The sequence below is a fragment of the Sander lucioperca genome, chromosome 1, assembly GCF_008315115.2.
Source record: "Sander lucioperca isolate FBNREF2018 chromosome 1, SLUC_FBN_1.2, whole genome shotgun sequence".
Classification (NCBI taxonomy): Eukaryota; Metazoa; Chordata; class Actinopteri; order Perciformes; family Percidae; genus Sander; species Sander lucioperca.
The window spans coordinates 11,391,160-11,405,261 of record NC_050173.1 but is presented as its reverse complement, the minus strand read 5'-3'; the positions used below and the strand labels follow the sequence as shown (position 1 = coordinate 11,405,261).

The following is a 14,102-nucleotide window of genomic DNA, read 5'->3' as shown; positions in this document are numbered from 1 at the left end:
GGAAGTGGACGAGTTACACAAGCTACTAAAGTGGGCCCGTGTGCCACAGGGTTGTGATAATAACGACCCTAAACCTCTCAGCTATTTCTCACTGGCAGGTATTAGCATGGTTGACAAGAGTTATTTATCATGCAGGCAGAATGCAGTTCAGATGGTTTGCTATGTTGCACTGCGTGTTGAGTGTAGGAGAATGAGCTATCATTCACTAAGCTGCAAAGACTGAAGATCACATTTCACTATCGCAAGGGAAACCATTATACCATGACCACAGACACAAAGACAGTCATACCAGCAGTATCTGGGAGAGGAAAACATGATTGCTGGGACTAGTTCTCACAACATTTTTCTAATGTTACCTGCTTGATTTCCATTTCATTGGTGAAAGAAAAAATTGTGGGTAACCTTTAAGTAAATTTAGACAAGATAGTTGCATGGTACACACAATTAGTGCTTTAATTGTTCACAAATATTTTCAAATTTCTAATCAGAAATTTTTGACCTACTTTTGCAATTGGTTTTTATATGGTCTGGACATGCCCTAATTGAGTTATTTAGCCTGACTTATACACCTGAAAGATACACACATTTTCAGGTTATTCAACACTGTGAACAATAATGCATTTAACGGCTTCATTATCTGTTTTCTGTGTGGTACTGTTGTCGTTTGCTGACCCAGGCTTTGTAATTATATTGCAAATAATTCTGCCTCCCTTAGGAGACTATTTAGACGCAGAGGGCAATCACTCACAGCAGCACAGTCTGGCTATGCAGCTACTGTACTCTAAAAAACATGAGAAACTTCCTCTTTCTGTGTGCATGTTTGAGAGGAAGGCATCGGTAAGTGGTTCCCTCTCCCTGAGCGGCAGGGGAAAGTAGACCCTCTTGAGTGCCTCTCGGCTTCCCCACCTCCCCCATGAGCCAATAGCGCGCGCGCATACACACACACACACACACACACACACACACACACACACACACACACACACACACACACACACACACACACACACACACACACACACACAGACACAGACACAGACACACAGACACACAGTGTGGTTTCTCCTCTGGAGGGGAACATAAACAGGGCTGTCTGTCTGCGAGCGGAGAGCTAGTTCTCATGACATCACCACCCGGCAGGAATGCTCTGCCCCGTCAAAACCCCTCCACTGGCCAGCAACTCGCACACACACACAAACACATACATACACAAAAACACATGTTGAATGATTTATGCACGTCCACATTTTCACAGGGAAATGTACCACATACGCAACATGCACCCAACTGGCATTTTGAGCTATTATCTCACCTCTGGACTTTTCTTACTTTGCAACTGTTTTTCATTTCTCACTGCACACAGAAATCGTATTCCTCTGCATCTCTTCCCTTAGCTTTATCACACTGTTTTGCTCATTCTACCCCATCATTTCTCATCCTCTCTGTATCTGTATTGGCTGTACACAGTGTCAGACCACACACAGACCACAGAAACAGAGAGCAAGCATGAGCGAGCAATGAAAAACACTCAAGTATAACTGCCTGATTATAGAAAATAAAGATATAACACCTATGAGAAACTTTGTGTGTGTGTGTTTGTGTGTGTGGGTGTGGGGGACATGGGAAATTACGCACTACTTCATTGTATTGGTGTTTGGAGGAAAAGCCCTATTGAAGCTCTCCCTCCTTCCTTCTCACCTCTCTTCCTCCCTCTCTAACGCTCTCCTCTGTTTTCCATCCCTCCATCACTTCCTACCTCATCTTTCTCTTCCTAGACATCTCCCCTTTCTATTTTCGCCTTCTTATTTCCAGCTTCTTGCTCCTCTCTCTCAATCTCAACCTGTCACTGCAATGTTTTCTCGCAATTTCTGTCCCTTCTCGTTTTCCGCCTCTCTGTTTCTCTCAGGCTCAAGCAGGGACAGGAAGCAGCTTGGCTCTCAGACAATGGAACACATCAAAAAGCAGCACCAGCCTCACCAACTTCTCACACACACACACACACACACACACACACACACACACACACACACACACACACACACAAAGACAAACAGGACATTCCAGCTGCCGGCTGCACCGGATTCCTCGCCTTGGCTAATCTGAAACGGAGGAGAGTGAGACTGGGAGTGGAGCGGAGCAGGGAGGCAGGGTGAGAACAGGGAGAGCAGGGGAGATGGAGAGAGACAGGGCCAAGCAGAGGGTGAGAAGGAGAAATAGATACAGGGAGGGAGAAATGTTGGGGTACAAAAAAGGGGGTAATTGGAAAGGAGGGATTAGGGAAGGTGAAGCATGACTGAAAAGGGATTTGTGAATGTTGCTGTTACAATGTGTTACTGTAAAATCTATGTTTGCATACAATTGTGTTCTCTTGTTGTCTAAAAAGGCATATGATTGTGGTATGCATACCCATTATGATACATTATACTGTAAGTACCTGCCAAGAGACAGTAGATGAAAGTCTATTATCTCTAATCTATATTAATGTTGATTTGTACATCATCACTGATACATTTGATTCTTAAAAGGATGTTTGAATTTGTTGTCATCAGTGATTCAAATATGAATGTGTGTGTAATTTAAATCATCAAGTAGGCACAAATGTGTTGGCATGAATGCTGTGTAAAAACTAAAAAAGGACAGAAACCAAAGAGAGGAGAAACAATGTGTTATAACAATGTGGGAAGATGAAATAAGGTATTGAGAATAAGAGACAGAACAAGAGAAACTGGGAGTGGAAGCAGAGAGAAATACTATGGCCATGTTTACAGTGCTGCAGGTACATTTTAAACACACCATTTACAGTATATTTAAAAAATAATATTTTTTCTTAGGTTTCCGTACTGAAAGGCCTTCGTCCAGCTTGACTTTTAGGCAGTAGTCAAACAAACCAGTATAAAGAGATTGTTTTAAACATGTAGACCGTTTTGCAAACAAGGGCGGATACGCACTCTGACAGAGCTTTGTTCCTTAGACTCTCTCTGTGTTTACTTGCTTTCGGTTCCAATATACAGATTGAAAAACACAGGTGCTGGCATTGATACGTCTCTGGTTTACAACTGCTCAACTGTAAAAGAATTACATTATTGACAGTCATACATGCTACATGCTTATCTAGGCTGATCAACTTGTGTGACCGACTATGGACTCAATCACAATGTTTGTTTACAATAACTTTCGGGTAGTAAACCCCTGCGTCCTGCACTGTACATACAATTTAACAGCTCTGAGTAAAACAGGACAATGAACTGGATACTCTCTCATCTCATTCATCTAAAATGCATTATGCTGATGCTTTCATATGTCAACACTTTTACTAACATTAGGTTGAGGACCTATTTTACCTGTTGGGCCACAGATTAAAAGAAAATGACACCACCCCAAACTAGCAGTTAGCCCGATTGACAGTCAGACGCTGCTGTTCGTAACGCTACATTTGGTTTATTAAAGACGTGACCAAAGCAACACAGTACAGAAAATAAGCACAGCAGAAACGTCAGATAGGTCAGACCTCCATGTTTAACTATATATCTTTAAATGTTACACTTACGGCTGAAAATGACAACAGAAATAAAGAAATTTGCTGATTTCACATTTTCCCCGGAATTCAACTGGTATTTGTCTACAAGGAAGTGATTTTGTGTTAGCACAAAGTCATGGTGATTCAGTCTAAACACAAATACAAAATAAGTCATCACAGAGAAAGCTGGAAGCAGCAGGAAGCTGGCTTCTTAACAAATGATTACCTTTCGAATGATTAGCTCTTTAATTTAATATCCTTAAAAAACAAACAACCATAAGAGAAAATTCAGTGGTGCCTGAGTAACTATAAATTCACACACAAGCATGCACACACAGATACATATCATGCATGCAATCGCACACGCACACACAGGGGCCAACTAGACTGTGGGAAAATAAGCAGGCATGATTTCTTAAAGACCAGATGCTTGGTGAGTGATGGCTCATCTTCTTCCTTATCTATCTGTGTGTGTGTGTGTGTGTGTGTGTGTGTCTGCTATTGTGTCTGCTCAAACAGCCATGAGAATCAACTTCAAAATGAGTCAGGAACACTAAAGACACATTTCACAGGTTACAGGCTGCCGTATTTTTATGTGGGATTTTTCAAACCTCTTCCCAAAAAAACTGCCTACTTCTTACAATTTCAACATTTAACTGCTACAGCAGACTAATTATATGTTGCAGCCATCTACTGCAGCTCAAATGAGGATATCTATACTTTTAGCTGAACCGGGATTCTTAACCATTAAAATACAGTGTGACCTCAAGCATTTCACATACTAACTAGGCCTGTCACAAATGATTACTCAATCCTCTGATAGCAATTATTTGAGGTGAGTGCGATCATTTTGCATAATCGATTGATTCCGCAATAAAGGAAATTTAAAGCCAATGTTACTAATGTGGCAACACATAGAAAGTGAATAAGGTGTTTTTTTACCAGCTGGAAAAACGTGGAGAAAGAGAACTTTGCTATCTAGATCTTACTGCTGTTGGACTGTTTCAGCTCATATGAGACCATATTTGTTCCTCGATTCATAGAGTCTCCCCGACGGGTGCAGCAGTGTGTTTGACAGCTCTAGGGGAAGTTAGGCTGGAGTTAGCTTACATCCAGCTTTTCTAATTACATAATTCACAGACAAATGTTTGGATGGAAACATGGTGTTATAAGAGTAGCATGGGTTCTTTTAGGAGTAGTTCAGTGTGTAGTGCAAGCGTAGCGAGTGTGTGGTCGAGTGAGAGTGACGGTGGGTGCGTTCAGAGGAGCAGGTGTTGGCGATTGGAGCAGAGAAGAAAATAGCAGTAAAGTTGTCAAGTGGTAGTAAATGTACAGTGTAACACCAAAGTGAGCCTCAACTTCGGCCCTAGAGGCAAAACAAAGTCTTCCCTGTGCCTCCCGACCACAGTCTGGAAGCTGAAGCAGGAACGGTTAACACTGGCTTTGTGTTTCCCCGTTGCTTTTGAAAATAAAATCAAGCCTCTTTTTACATTAATTGTCTTGAACCACGTTTTCGTTACATCAGGTCCACCTACACAACAGTTTTAGAACAAGCTTTTTAAAAATAAATCTGTGCAGCAGAGCGAGAGGTGAAACATTGTTTTTTGAAGATTATTTGACACTGCTTTGCCAATGATCGCATCATTTCGATGAGCAGCCATTGACATTTACAACATGGATTCAGGTCTAGTTGCAAAGCCACACAACAGCACTGCTGTGTAGCATAAAATGAAAATAGACAATTAAATTGTTAATCGCAATTATTTGTAGGACAATTAATCGTCAACTAAATTTTATGATCGACAGCCCTAATTCTAACTATATTTTTCCTCAAAGATGAACTAAATTGAATTCTTCAGATTAGGGCTGCAACTAACGATTATTTTCATAGTTGATTAATCTGTTGATTATTTTCTCAATTAATCGATTAGTTGTTTGATCTATAAAAATGTCAAAACATGGTGAAAAATCTGGCTCAGTGTTTCCCAAAGCCTAAGATGACGTCCTCAAGTGTCTTGTTTTGTCCAAAACTCAAAGATATTCAGTTTACTGTCACAAAGGAGAGAAGAAACTAGAAGATATTCACATTTAACAAGCTAGAATCAGAGAAATCTTATTTTTTTTAATAAAAAAATGACTCAAACAATTAATCGATTATCAAATAGTTGGCGATTAATTTAATAATTGACAACTAATCGATTAATCGATTCATCGTTGCACCTCTACTTCAGATAAGTACAACAATATTAACATGTGTAAAAACTATGCAGAACTTGTTTTAATCCTGTTTACATTTTTAGGTCCAGACTGATTACCATTTATCAACTATCAGCAAAATCCGGATTTTGCATTTATTTGCTATATCATGCTATATCTCTATCGGAAGAAATATCCTTATCCTAATATCAGTGATAGTGATTTCAACCACATCACCTATTATTAATCCAATAACTGTACTGTACATACATACACTTATATTTACCCTTGCATACCCTCTTCATTAGTGTGAGCCACCGGTTCCCCTTTCAATGACTTGTTTATGAATTTCAGTGAAGCACACAGGAATACTTTCATATTTCTGATGAATGATCACTCAATGAGTCAGCATCTCATTCCAGGAAAGAAGTCATCTCCATAGAAAACGTAGCAGCTAAGTGAAAGTTAAATATTTGTGGTCATGTCTTAATTGCTCACTTATTCATAAACTCACACATTGGGGTTACACAACAATCACAATGGCCTTTCCTAAATTTAGCTGCCCTACAGACAGACAGAAAGACAGACGCAGCGACAGCACGTCCCCCTCCAGACAAAAACACACAAAGGAGACGGACATACAGGCTGCCAATCAGTCACTCATAACTACACCCACTAACTAACTACATGTGTGTATGCCAGAAAGAGTGAATGTGAGGGTGACCTGTGTTATGTGTGAGCTTTCTCCCAATGTGTGTGTAATCGCTTTTAGCACTTTCTCAAACCGTATGTGTGTAACAGGAGACGTGAAGCCCTCGCCACACACAGTGGGAAATATTTGGAATGGTTTCCCTCGGAATGTCTTGGCGTGCCTATGGAATGCCCCCCTCCTCACCACTGCCTCCTCCCCTTTCTCCCCGTCGCTCCCCTGAGAGGGGAGGGAGAGTGGAAAAACAGTGGGACACATAAAAACCTATTCTGTCACCACGAAAAACAGTACATGCACAGAGACAGAACCCGAATGGAGACGAAGCCACAGAGCTCAAATGCACTTACAAACACACTTTGTATAGGTTTGTGAAAATGCGTGTTTGTGTTTTTTGTTTTGTTTTTTTTACAGTCTATGGTTTGGGTATATAGCTTGTTTGTGACCAAAGTGTGACCCTGTGCATATGTGTGGTTATCTACAAACTCTGTGTGCATTTAAAAATAACAGTGAAATATGAATTAAGGTGTGTGAGAATATACGAGTCTATAAAAAAAAGTGTCTTCTGTTTTCTACTGCATTTTAACGCATATGTACATCCTGATACCGTCTACTTCTATTTCACTCACATGCACAAATATACACACACATGCACACACACAGCCAGTGAAGGGTAACTTTAAACGTGTCTCAACCTCTCACATTCCTCCTGTTTCTTAGCCCGCGGCTCTCTTTGTAGATCAAAAGGACAGACAAGTCTTTCTATCCCCTCGCCCTCCTCCACCTCTTCTCTTCCTTCAATGCCACCTTTCTCAGACACTCTCTCTTCCTCTCGCTCTTCCTCACTCAACAAACACTCATCTCGCTTGCACACATGCACTGATAATTTCTGACTTTCTCACACAATCTCTCTGTAATTCCGTCTCAATGACTCCATGTTATTTTTGTCTTTCTCCCGAACTTACTCACTACTCCTCAGTTGCTTTTGCCATCACCTCTGTTCTCACTTCTCTCCCTCCCTCCCTTTTTCCTCTCCCTAACCCCATCTCTCTCCCACCCCTCCCTCTCACGGTGTGGCGGTTCCTGTTGCTCTTGTTTTCACTTCCCCAGTAGTCTGGTGCGTGGGAACCAGTGATTCTGCTGCAATAGTGTCTATGACTGATTCTGAGTGTGTGTGCATGTGTAAAGTTGCTGAGGTGACTGTGTGTGTATGAAGGTGTCTGTATGTGTTTATCAGTTTTGAAAGTGTATGCTTATTACCGTGTGTGTGTGTGTGTGTGTGTTTCAATGGCTTCATGTCTATCAGGATATCTTTGCTATCTCAACACGTCTATCAAAGGCCAGTAAGGGACATCTGATAGAACTGCACAGCCCAACGGAAAGGTGTGTGCTTGTGTGTATGTAAAATATAGATGCAGCAGGCATCAGTGGTAATGATATAACTGAATAAGGAAACTGTAATGGACCAATAGCCAACTCCACCCTCTTACCCAACCCATTGCAGGAATCCACACAGATGAAATTTAAGGATTACAGACTAAGTTAATACAGTGACACTCATCAACATTTTTACATAGTAAAGATGTATCTCTCTTAATATATTTTTGGGGCTCAAAATACACTTTCTTTTTCACAAATTAATATACTGTGAATAAACTATCACTAAATGTTTATTACTTAAGAAACATTTTAACAGTATATTTGTTCCAATAAGTTCAATATCAATATTCAAACACATTTACAGTATAGTATACTGTATAGTATGAATAGTTTTTACATCCTGTAGTTTTCATTTGTGCCAGAGTGGAGGGACAAAGCTATATTCTTCTGAGTTGAAAAATGATATGTTAGCCATGGGAAACTATTTTGAACAACAATGGTTTTAACATGTTACTGACTTTAGGAGGAACCAAACATTTTCTTTCAACTGAAAATGTTATCAATGTGGCTACAAAGCAGAAACAGCTGCATTTGGATGCTTGATTGGCATACAGAATATGGATGAAAATAAAAATGTATCTTGTTTATAACAATTCAAAGGCTTTGTCAACAACTAGGAGGAACCACGTGGAATTTAATCTTTAATTTCTCCTGCATGTCTTTTTTTATTTTTTATATAACAATAAATGTTTCTTTCTGGGCTATCCAGTTCATCCTGTGTGGTAGGTCTCTGCCATGTTTATTTATTTTTATATGGGCAAGTACAGTACATGGCACAGACCAATGCCATATACCACAGCACTTATAGCCTAAGCTAGTTTATTTACAATGCGGTCCCTAGATGGGCATTTAAATACATGACCGAATCCAGTTTTACTACAGGGAGACATTACTTTAAAGTTAGCATGATTCTTCCTTCATTTTAGATTGAATACACCAATACATATATCTTTAAAGTTAGTTAACATAACTTCTAAAAGAACCACTCTCACTTTTCTGGAGTTGGGTTTTCTCAGAGCCACACCGATGATAAATCAATTGCAGATAAATCCATCAAACACAATAAATGAAGATTACATAATTGAGTGAATCATAAAAACCACAGTGTTTCTTTTGTTTTTACCACTTCATTGTATGCAAGTACACGTAAGAATGCAGACAAGGACACACTTGCACAGGAGGCCCTTCTCCATCTCCCTTTCCCTCTTGGGGTCTCCATAGTGGACACACATTCCAATGCCTCTGTTGGGCCTATTGATACACAGAGACAAACATTAACCCTTTCCCTGCACAATCTTTACACACACGCACACGTCTGTGGTTAATCTTCTCTTCTGACTTTTTTTTTTACTTCTCTTTCCTCAGGACATTGATCAGTGGTGTATGTGCATGAGGGAGAAACACTGAGAAACAAAGGGAGAGAAACTAACCCATCCATTGCTAATCAGAGAGCTTTACAATCAGATAACAAAGGGGTTAACTTTGCCTGGGTGGGCCAAAGACCAGCCCCCAGGATGAAACTCTCTCTCTAACCACACACACACACACACACACACACACACACACACAAAATTTGCATATCGTATTTTATAACCTGTGTCTTTAAGGTAATAAATGAGCGTATTCAACTCATTTACTGTTGGTCTTCAATTTTAGATCATCTTCAAAAAATAAATTCCATTAAATTATCAAGGATTAATTAAAAAAGCAAAGGTAGTTTTTTTTCAGTTAGCTATCATTTCATGTTAATTTAATTTAACATATTTTAAATTAGAATATATAGTTATGACCTGAATGAGGTTATAAAAGATTACCCCAAAGATTACCAAAGGACAAAAGTTGTCTCACGTTTGCTGAGGCAGTGCTGTTAATGGTGGTGTGTAACAACAAAGTCACATTTGGCCCTTCTTTAGCCATAATATATCAAAGTGACATTGACTTGAAGTGGCATCAGGAGTGACCAATAAATAGGAAAAGTAGGCGGATGACCATTTGGCCACTGTGCATGTGTTTTATCGTGGTATCATCAAGACAGGAGGTAGGTGGTCCAGGTGTTTTACATCTTGGGTCTGAAAGAAATGCACCCAGTGGTGTATCTTGACACATTTAGGGCCTCCCACCAGGAGCAGGCCAGAACACCCAAGTTTAGAAACTTTGTCCTGCAAAGATACCCCTCCCAATCACAACCGCCGCCACAGACACACAAACACAGTCGCAGCACACACAGGTTTCCCTTAACAGCCACCCATGGAGATATCTACAGGTCATGTACCATAAATCCGACAATGATTGGTAGCAACAAGCTGACTGACAAACATCTTTTCCAGGCTCCACAAACATGATTGAATAGGAATTAGAATAATGCAGTGCATTGCACACTTATGTGTATCTGTATCCAAGTAAGCAATGTTTCTGTAATTGAGGAAAGAAGAATATGATACTGAAAGGTTTTTATCCAGTTTCATTTCTCCTCTAGGTTCAACTTGTTTCCATCCTGGTTCCCTTTTGGTTAAATTAGAAAAATATCTCGTGTTTAATTCATACCACTGAATGATTCTATTTATTTTCTCATACATCCATCTAACCCTCCTTTTGATACCACTTACACAAGTCCAGGTTGTGGTGGCAGCAGGCTAAACAAGTAACCCAGTTACCCTAGTAACCCATCCTTCTCTTCAGCCACATCCTCCAGCTCCTACTGGTGTCCCCGAGGCATTCAAAGGCCATATGGGATAACTAATCCTTTTCAGTGTCTCCTGGGTCAGCCCCAGGTTCTGGAACAAGAATAGCTCACAGCCTCAACTGGCCACCTTAAAGGAACACGCCGACTTATTGGGACTTTTCACCGTAACCCCCAGAGTTAGATAAGTCCATACATACCCTTCTCATCTCTGTGCGTGTTGTAACTCTGTCCGACGACTCCACCGGTAGCTTAGCCTAGCACAGATCCTGGAGGTAATCGGTTCCAACTAGCCTACTGCTCCGAATAAGTGACAAAATAACGCCAACATTTTCCTATTTACATGTTGTAATTTGTATAGTCACAGCGTGTACAAATAACAAGGTCACATGAGACACAGCATCTTCTAACCGTATTTAACTGGGAACTATATTCTCAGAAAGGCGAAGCATTGCTACTCTCTGCTCAGGGCTTCTCAGGTGCTGCAAGCATATCACTCCGCCCAAGTAGCAGAAGTAGCAGTGCTTTGACTTTCTGAGAATATAGTTCCCATTTTATATACGGTTAACCGTGAATAAGCTAAAGCCCCAATAAGTCGGCATGTTCCTTTAAACGTGAAGGTGCAACGGTTCAACTTCAAGCTCCTTCCTCATTCCTTTCAGTAAAGGTGAGCCCATTTTGGCCACTTGTATAAAAAATCTCATTCTCACTTTTACCACAATAATCCAGTACAACACCTACATTACTTACATTTTCTCAAAAAAAATTTTTTTTTAACTAGTGTTTTATAAAGACCCTCTTCTTCATTTTCCCTTATCGTACATTTCTTTCTTTCTCTTTCTCTCAGTACTATGCAAAACACCACAGCCACCATATTCTTTGTTCTCAGAATTCAGGAAGTTTAGCATTGTTTTATAACCACAGAAACAGCCAGGGTATTTATATTGCTTGTACGTTTTGCTGATATAGGAACTGAAGCTTTTTCTCTCTCTCATTGAAAGCTGTTGCATGTATGTACTGTTTAGTCTTGGACCTCAACTGGTGAACTTATGACTGTGCCCATAGTACTCACTATTTCCCAATATGTATGTATTGATAATTACTGGCATTATATTAATTAGTAAAACAATACAGACATTTTTTTTAAATTAATTTAATAAAAACACACTCTGAACCAGCGTGGATTTCCCTACCTGGCAGCGGCTGAATATGTCACTGGGAGTGAGCTGGACATTGAAGTGTCTGAGGACTCGAACAGCCTGGTCTCTGGCCTTTTCTGAACAGTCTAGGGACAGACAGCGACCCTCACCCACCTGGGACCGCAACTATGTGGGGAGACAGAGGCAACATGTGTATACAAGCAAACAACCTGGAACCAAGGCAAGCCCACTAGCAGCCTCAACATAAACAGCAAGGCTGTGGAACACCCTAGACGTATCATCCTAAACACACACACACACACACACACACACACACACACACACACACACCAAGAGTTTACATATGTTAGTACTTACACTTTGGAACGGTTGTCCACATGTGAGTATGAAACGGCCTTCAGCTTGTGCTAACTGACACACAACAAATACACATCAGAACAAAACAAAAAGCATAAATGCAGTAATGTTATTATTGGTTATCTAAAATATGTAACATTTTGGCTTTGTGAGTTCTTTTGTTTGTGTTTATTGTGTATAAAAAGGTATGTGTGTGTCTTCTGCTCGGACTGCTAACTAACCTTTGCCGCTACTCTGTGATCATCGGTATTCTCCAACATGACCACATCGACTCCTAAACAGCGCAGGTACCTCCCGAGTCCCTGTAGCATGTTGTCACACACCACCCGCAACTGCTGGGGGGGCAGAGCAGGGGTGTCTTCTGAGGGCTTCTCGCCACACAGGAGGCCTTTCTCTGTGTCGGAGCGAGGGGGACTGATCCTTTGAGCCCCCTGACATTCCTAAATAGACAGAGACAATAATGTGATACTTAACTGATCCCCACAGGGGGATTTTCTTTTCACTTGCACCACAGTACAGGGAGGTCAAAGCACAGGGTGAGCTATACAACTGCACCCCTGGAGCTGATAGGAACTGCTGAAGTGTCTTGGTCAAACACATGCTCAAACCCAGGTTCTTCCGTTTAACTGTATTTATTGTGTCATTTGGAAGCTCAAAGCTCTAAGAATTGTTATATGTATCAGCACAATAGTTATGAAAATAAATAAAAATGGGTTGGATCTAATTTATTGCAGTCTGGGAAGTTAAACAAACATCAGAAATAACCCAAGTTCTAAATAAAAGTCCAGAAAAATGCTAAAATTTGAAAAATTTGAAAAATCTCATACACACTGTCCTTCTGATTCAAAGACCCTCCTAAAGTTACCTGCTTTTTTCCCTCATGTTCCTTGTTTATTCATAGCAAAGTAACAGGAAAGTGTACAGAAATGTGAAAAGACCACCATATTACACTTATTCAGAGTCAATTGCTAACATGTCAAGGAGGGTCAAGAACAGGCCAAGTAGGTAATGGATTCTGGCTTCCACAATCCCATTAATGAAATTTTCAAACTATCTGTAAAAGTCTTCATTTTGTCCTCCTTGCAAAATGAATGTATTCTAACATCCTAGACCAAAAGACACGTGGTATCAATTGAAACCTCATAAAAAAATAAAAACACTATCAATAACAGCAATTGCTGGTGAAATGGTAATTGACTCCAGACCTCTTTGCCATGGGCCTGTTTCATCTGCTTGGCATGTTTCTCCTTCTGTTTATTGTCTGCACTCTTCTCTGATTGGCTTGATGAGATGCTGCGCAGGTCAGCTGGTAGCCCAAAGTAAGCTGGGTTTCTGGAGAGGACAGAGTATACATCCAGCAAACAGTAGGCATCTGCCACTAGAAGGAGGTTAAGAAACAAGAGAGAGAGAGAGAGAGAGAGAGAGAGAGAGAGAGAGAGAGAGAGAGAGAGAGAGAGAGAGAGAGAGAGAGAGAGAGAGAGAAAGGGGGAGGAGGTATTGGTTTGCAGTAGTCAGGGGATAACAAAATAATCTGTGATATTCTTTAGTGAAAAGAACAGCGACCATCTGTCTTCCTGTCATTGTCTGTGTGTGCATGCATAATACCTTACCTGCATATCTAATTTGGCTGATGCGCAGTGGCCGTTTCTCCCAGTTGGACATCTGCTCCGTCTTGTCTAGGGGCTTTCCCAGGACCTGTTGTACCAGCAGACTGAGGCCTTTCTCTGCAGAGTCCTCTCCTACCAGCACCTCCTTAGGTCCATTTTGAGTCCTATTGACCTTTCGACGCTGGATCTGGAAAAGGCATTATAGACATTAAAGTCAGAATTTAATGTGTTGAATTTTCCTCCAATAAAGACCTGTTTCCATGGTTGCAATTACAGCAACTTTATTTATTTGAAATCATCTAGAATTTGTGACCACGCAAGGCTCCAGGCAATTTAAAAAAAATCCCCTACCATTTAATGTCCTGCCACATCATCCTCTTTCAACCAGACATTCTTCGTTATTTTCAAAAACATTTCTTGGATTCCTCACATCCTGCAA

The 14,102-nt window shown here is 40.5% G+C and overlaps 1 protein-coding gene across 3 annotated transcripts in view; it reads right to left on the bottom strand.

Moving 5' to 3' along the window:
- The window catches only part of exd3 (exonuclease 3'-5' domain containing 3), a 42,605-nt gene that overhangs the window by 17,555 nt on the left and 10,948 nt on the right, over window positions 1-14,102 (bottom strand). For all 3 annotated transcript variants that reach the window (XM_031278043.2, XM_035996895.1, XM_035996930.1), the window contains exons 15-19: window positions 13,667-13,850; window positions 13,262-13,434; window positions 12,278-12,496; window positions 12,057-12,110; window positions 11,733-11,864 (exon numbers count right to left, since the gene is read on the bottom strand). In XM_031278043.2, coding sequence (XP_031133903.1) covers window positions 11,733-11,864; window positions 12,057-12,110; window positions 12,278-12,496; window positions 13,262-13,434; window positions 13,667-13,850 — 762 coding nt within the window. The remainder of the gene's footprint in view (window positions 1-11,732; window positions 11,865-12,056; window positions 12,111-12,277; window positions 12,497-13,261; window positions 13,435-13,666; window positions 13,851-14,102) is intronic.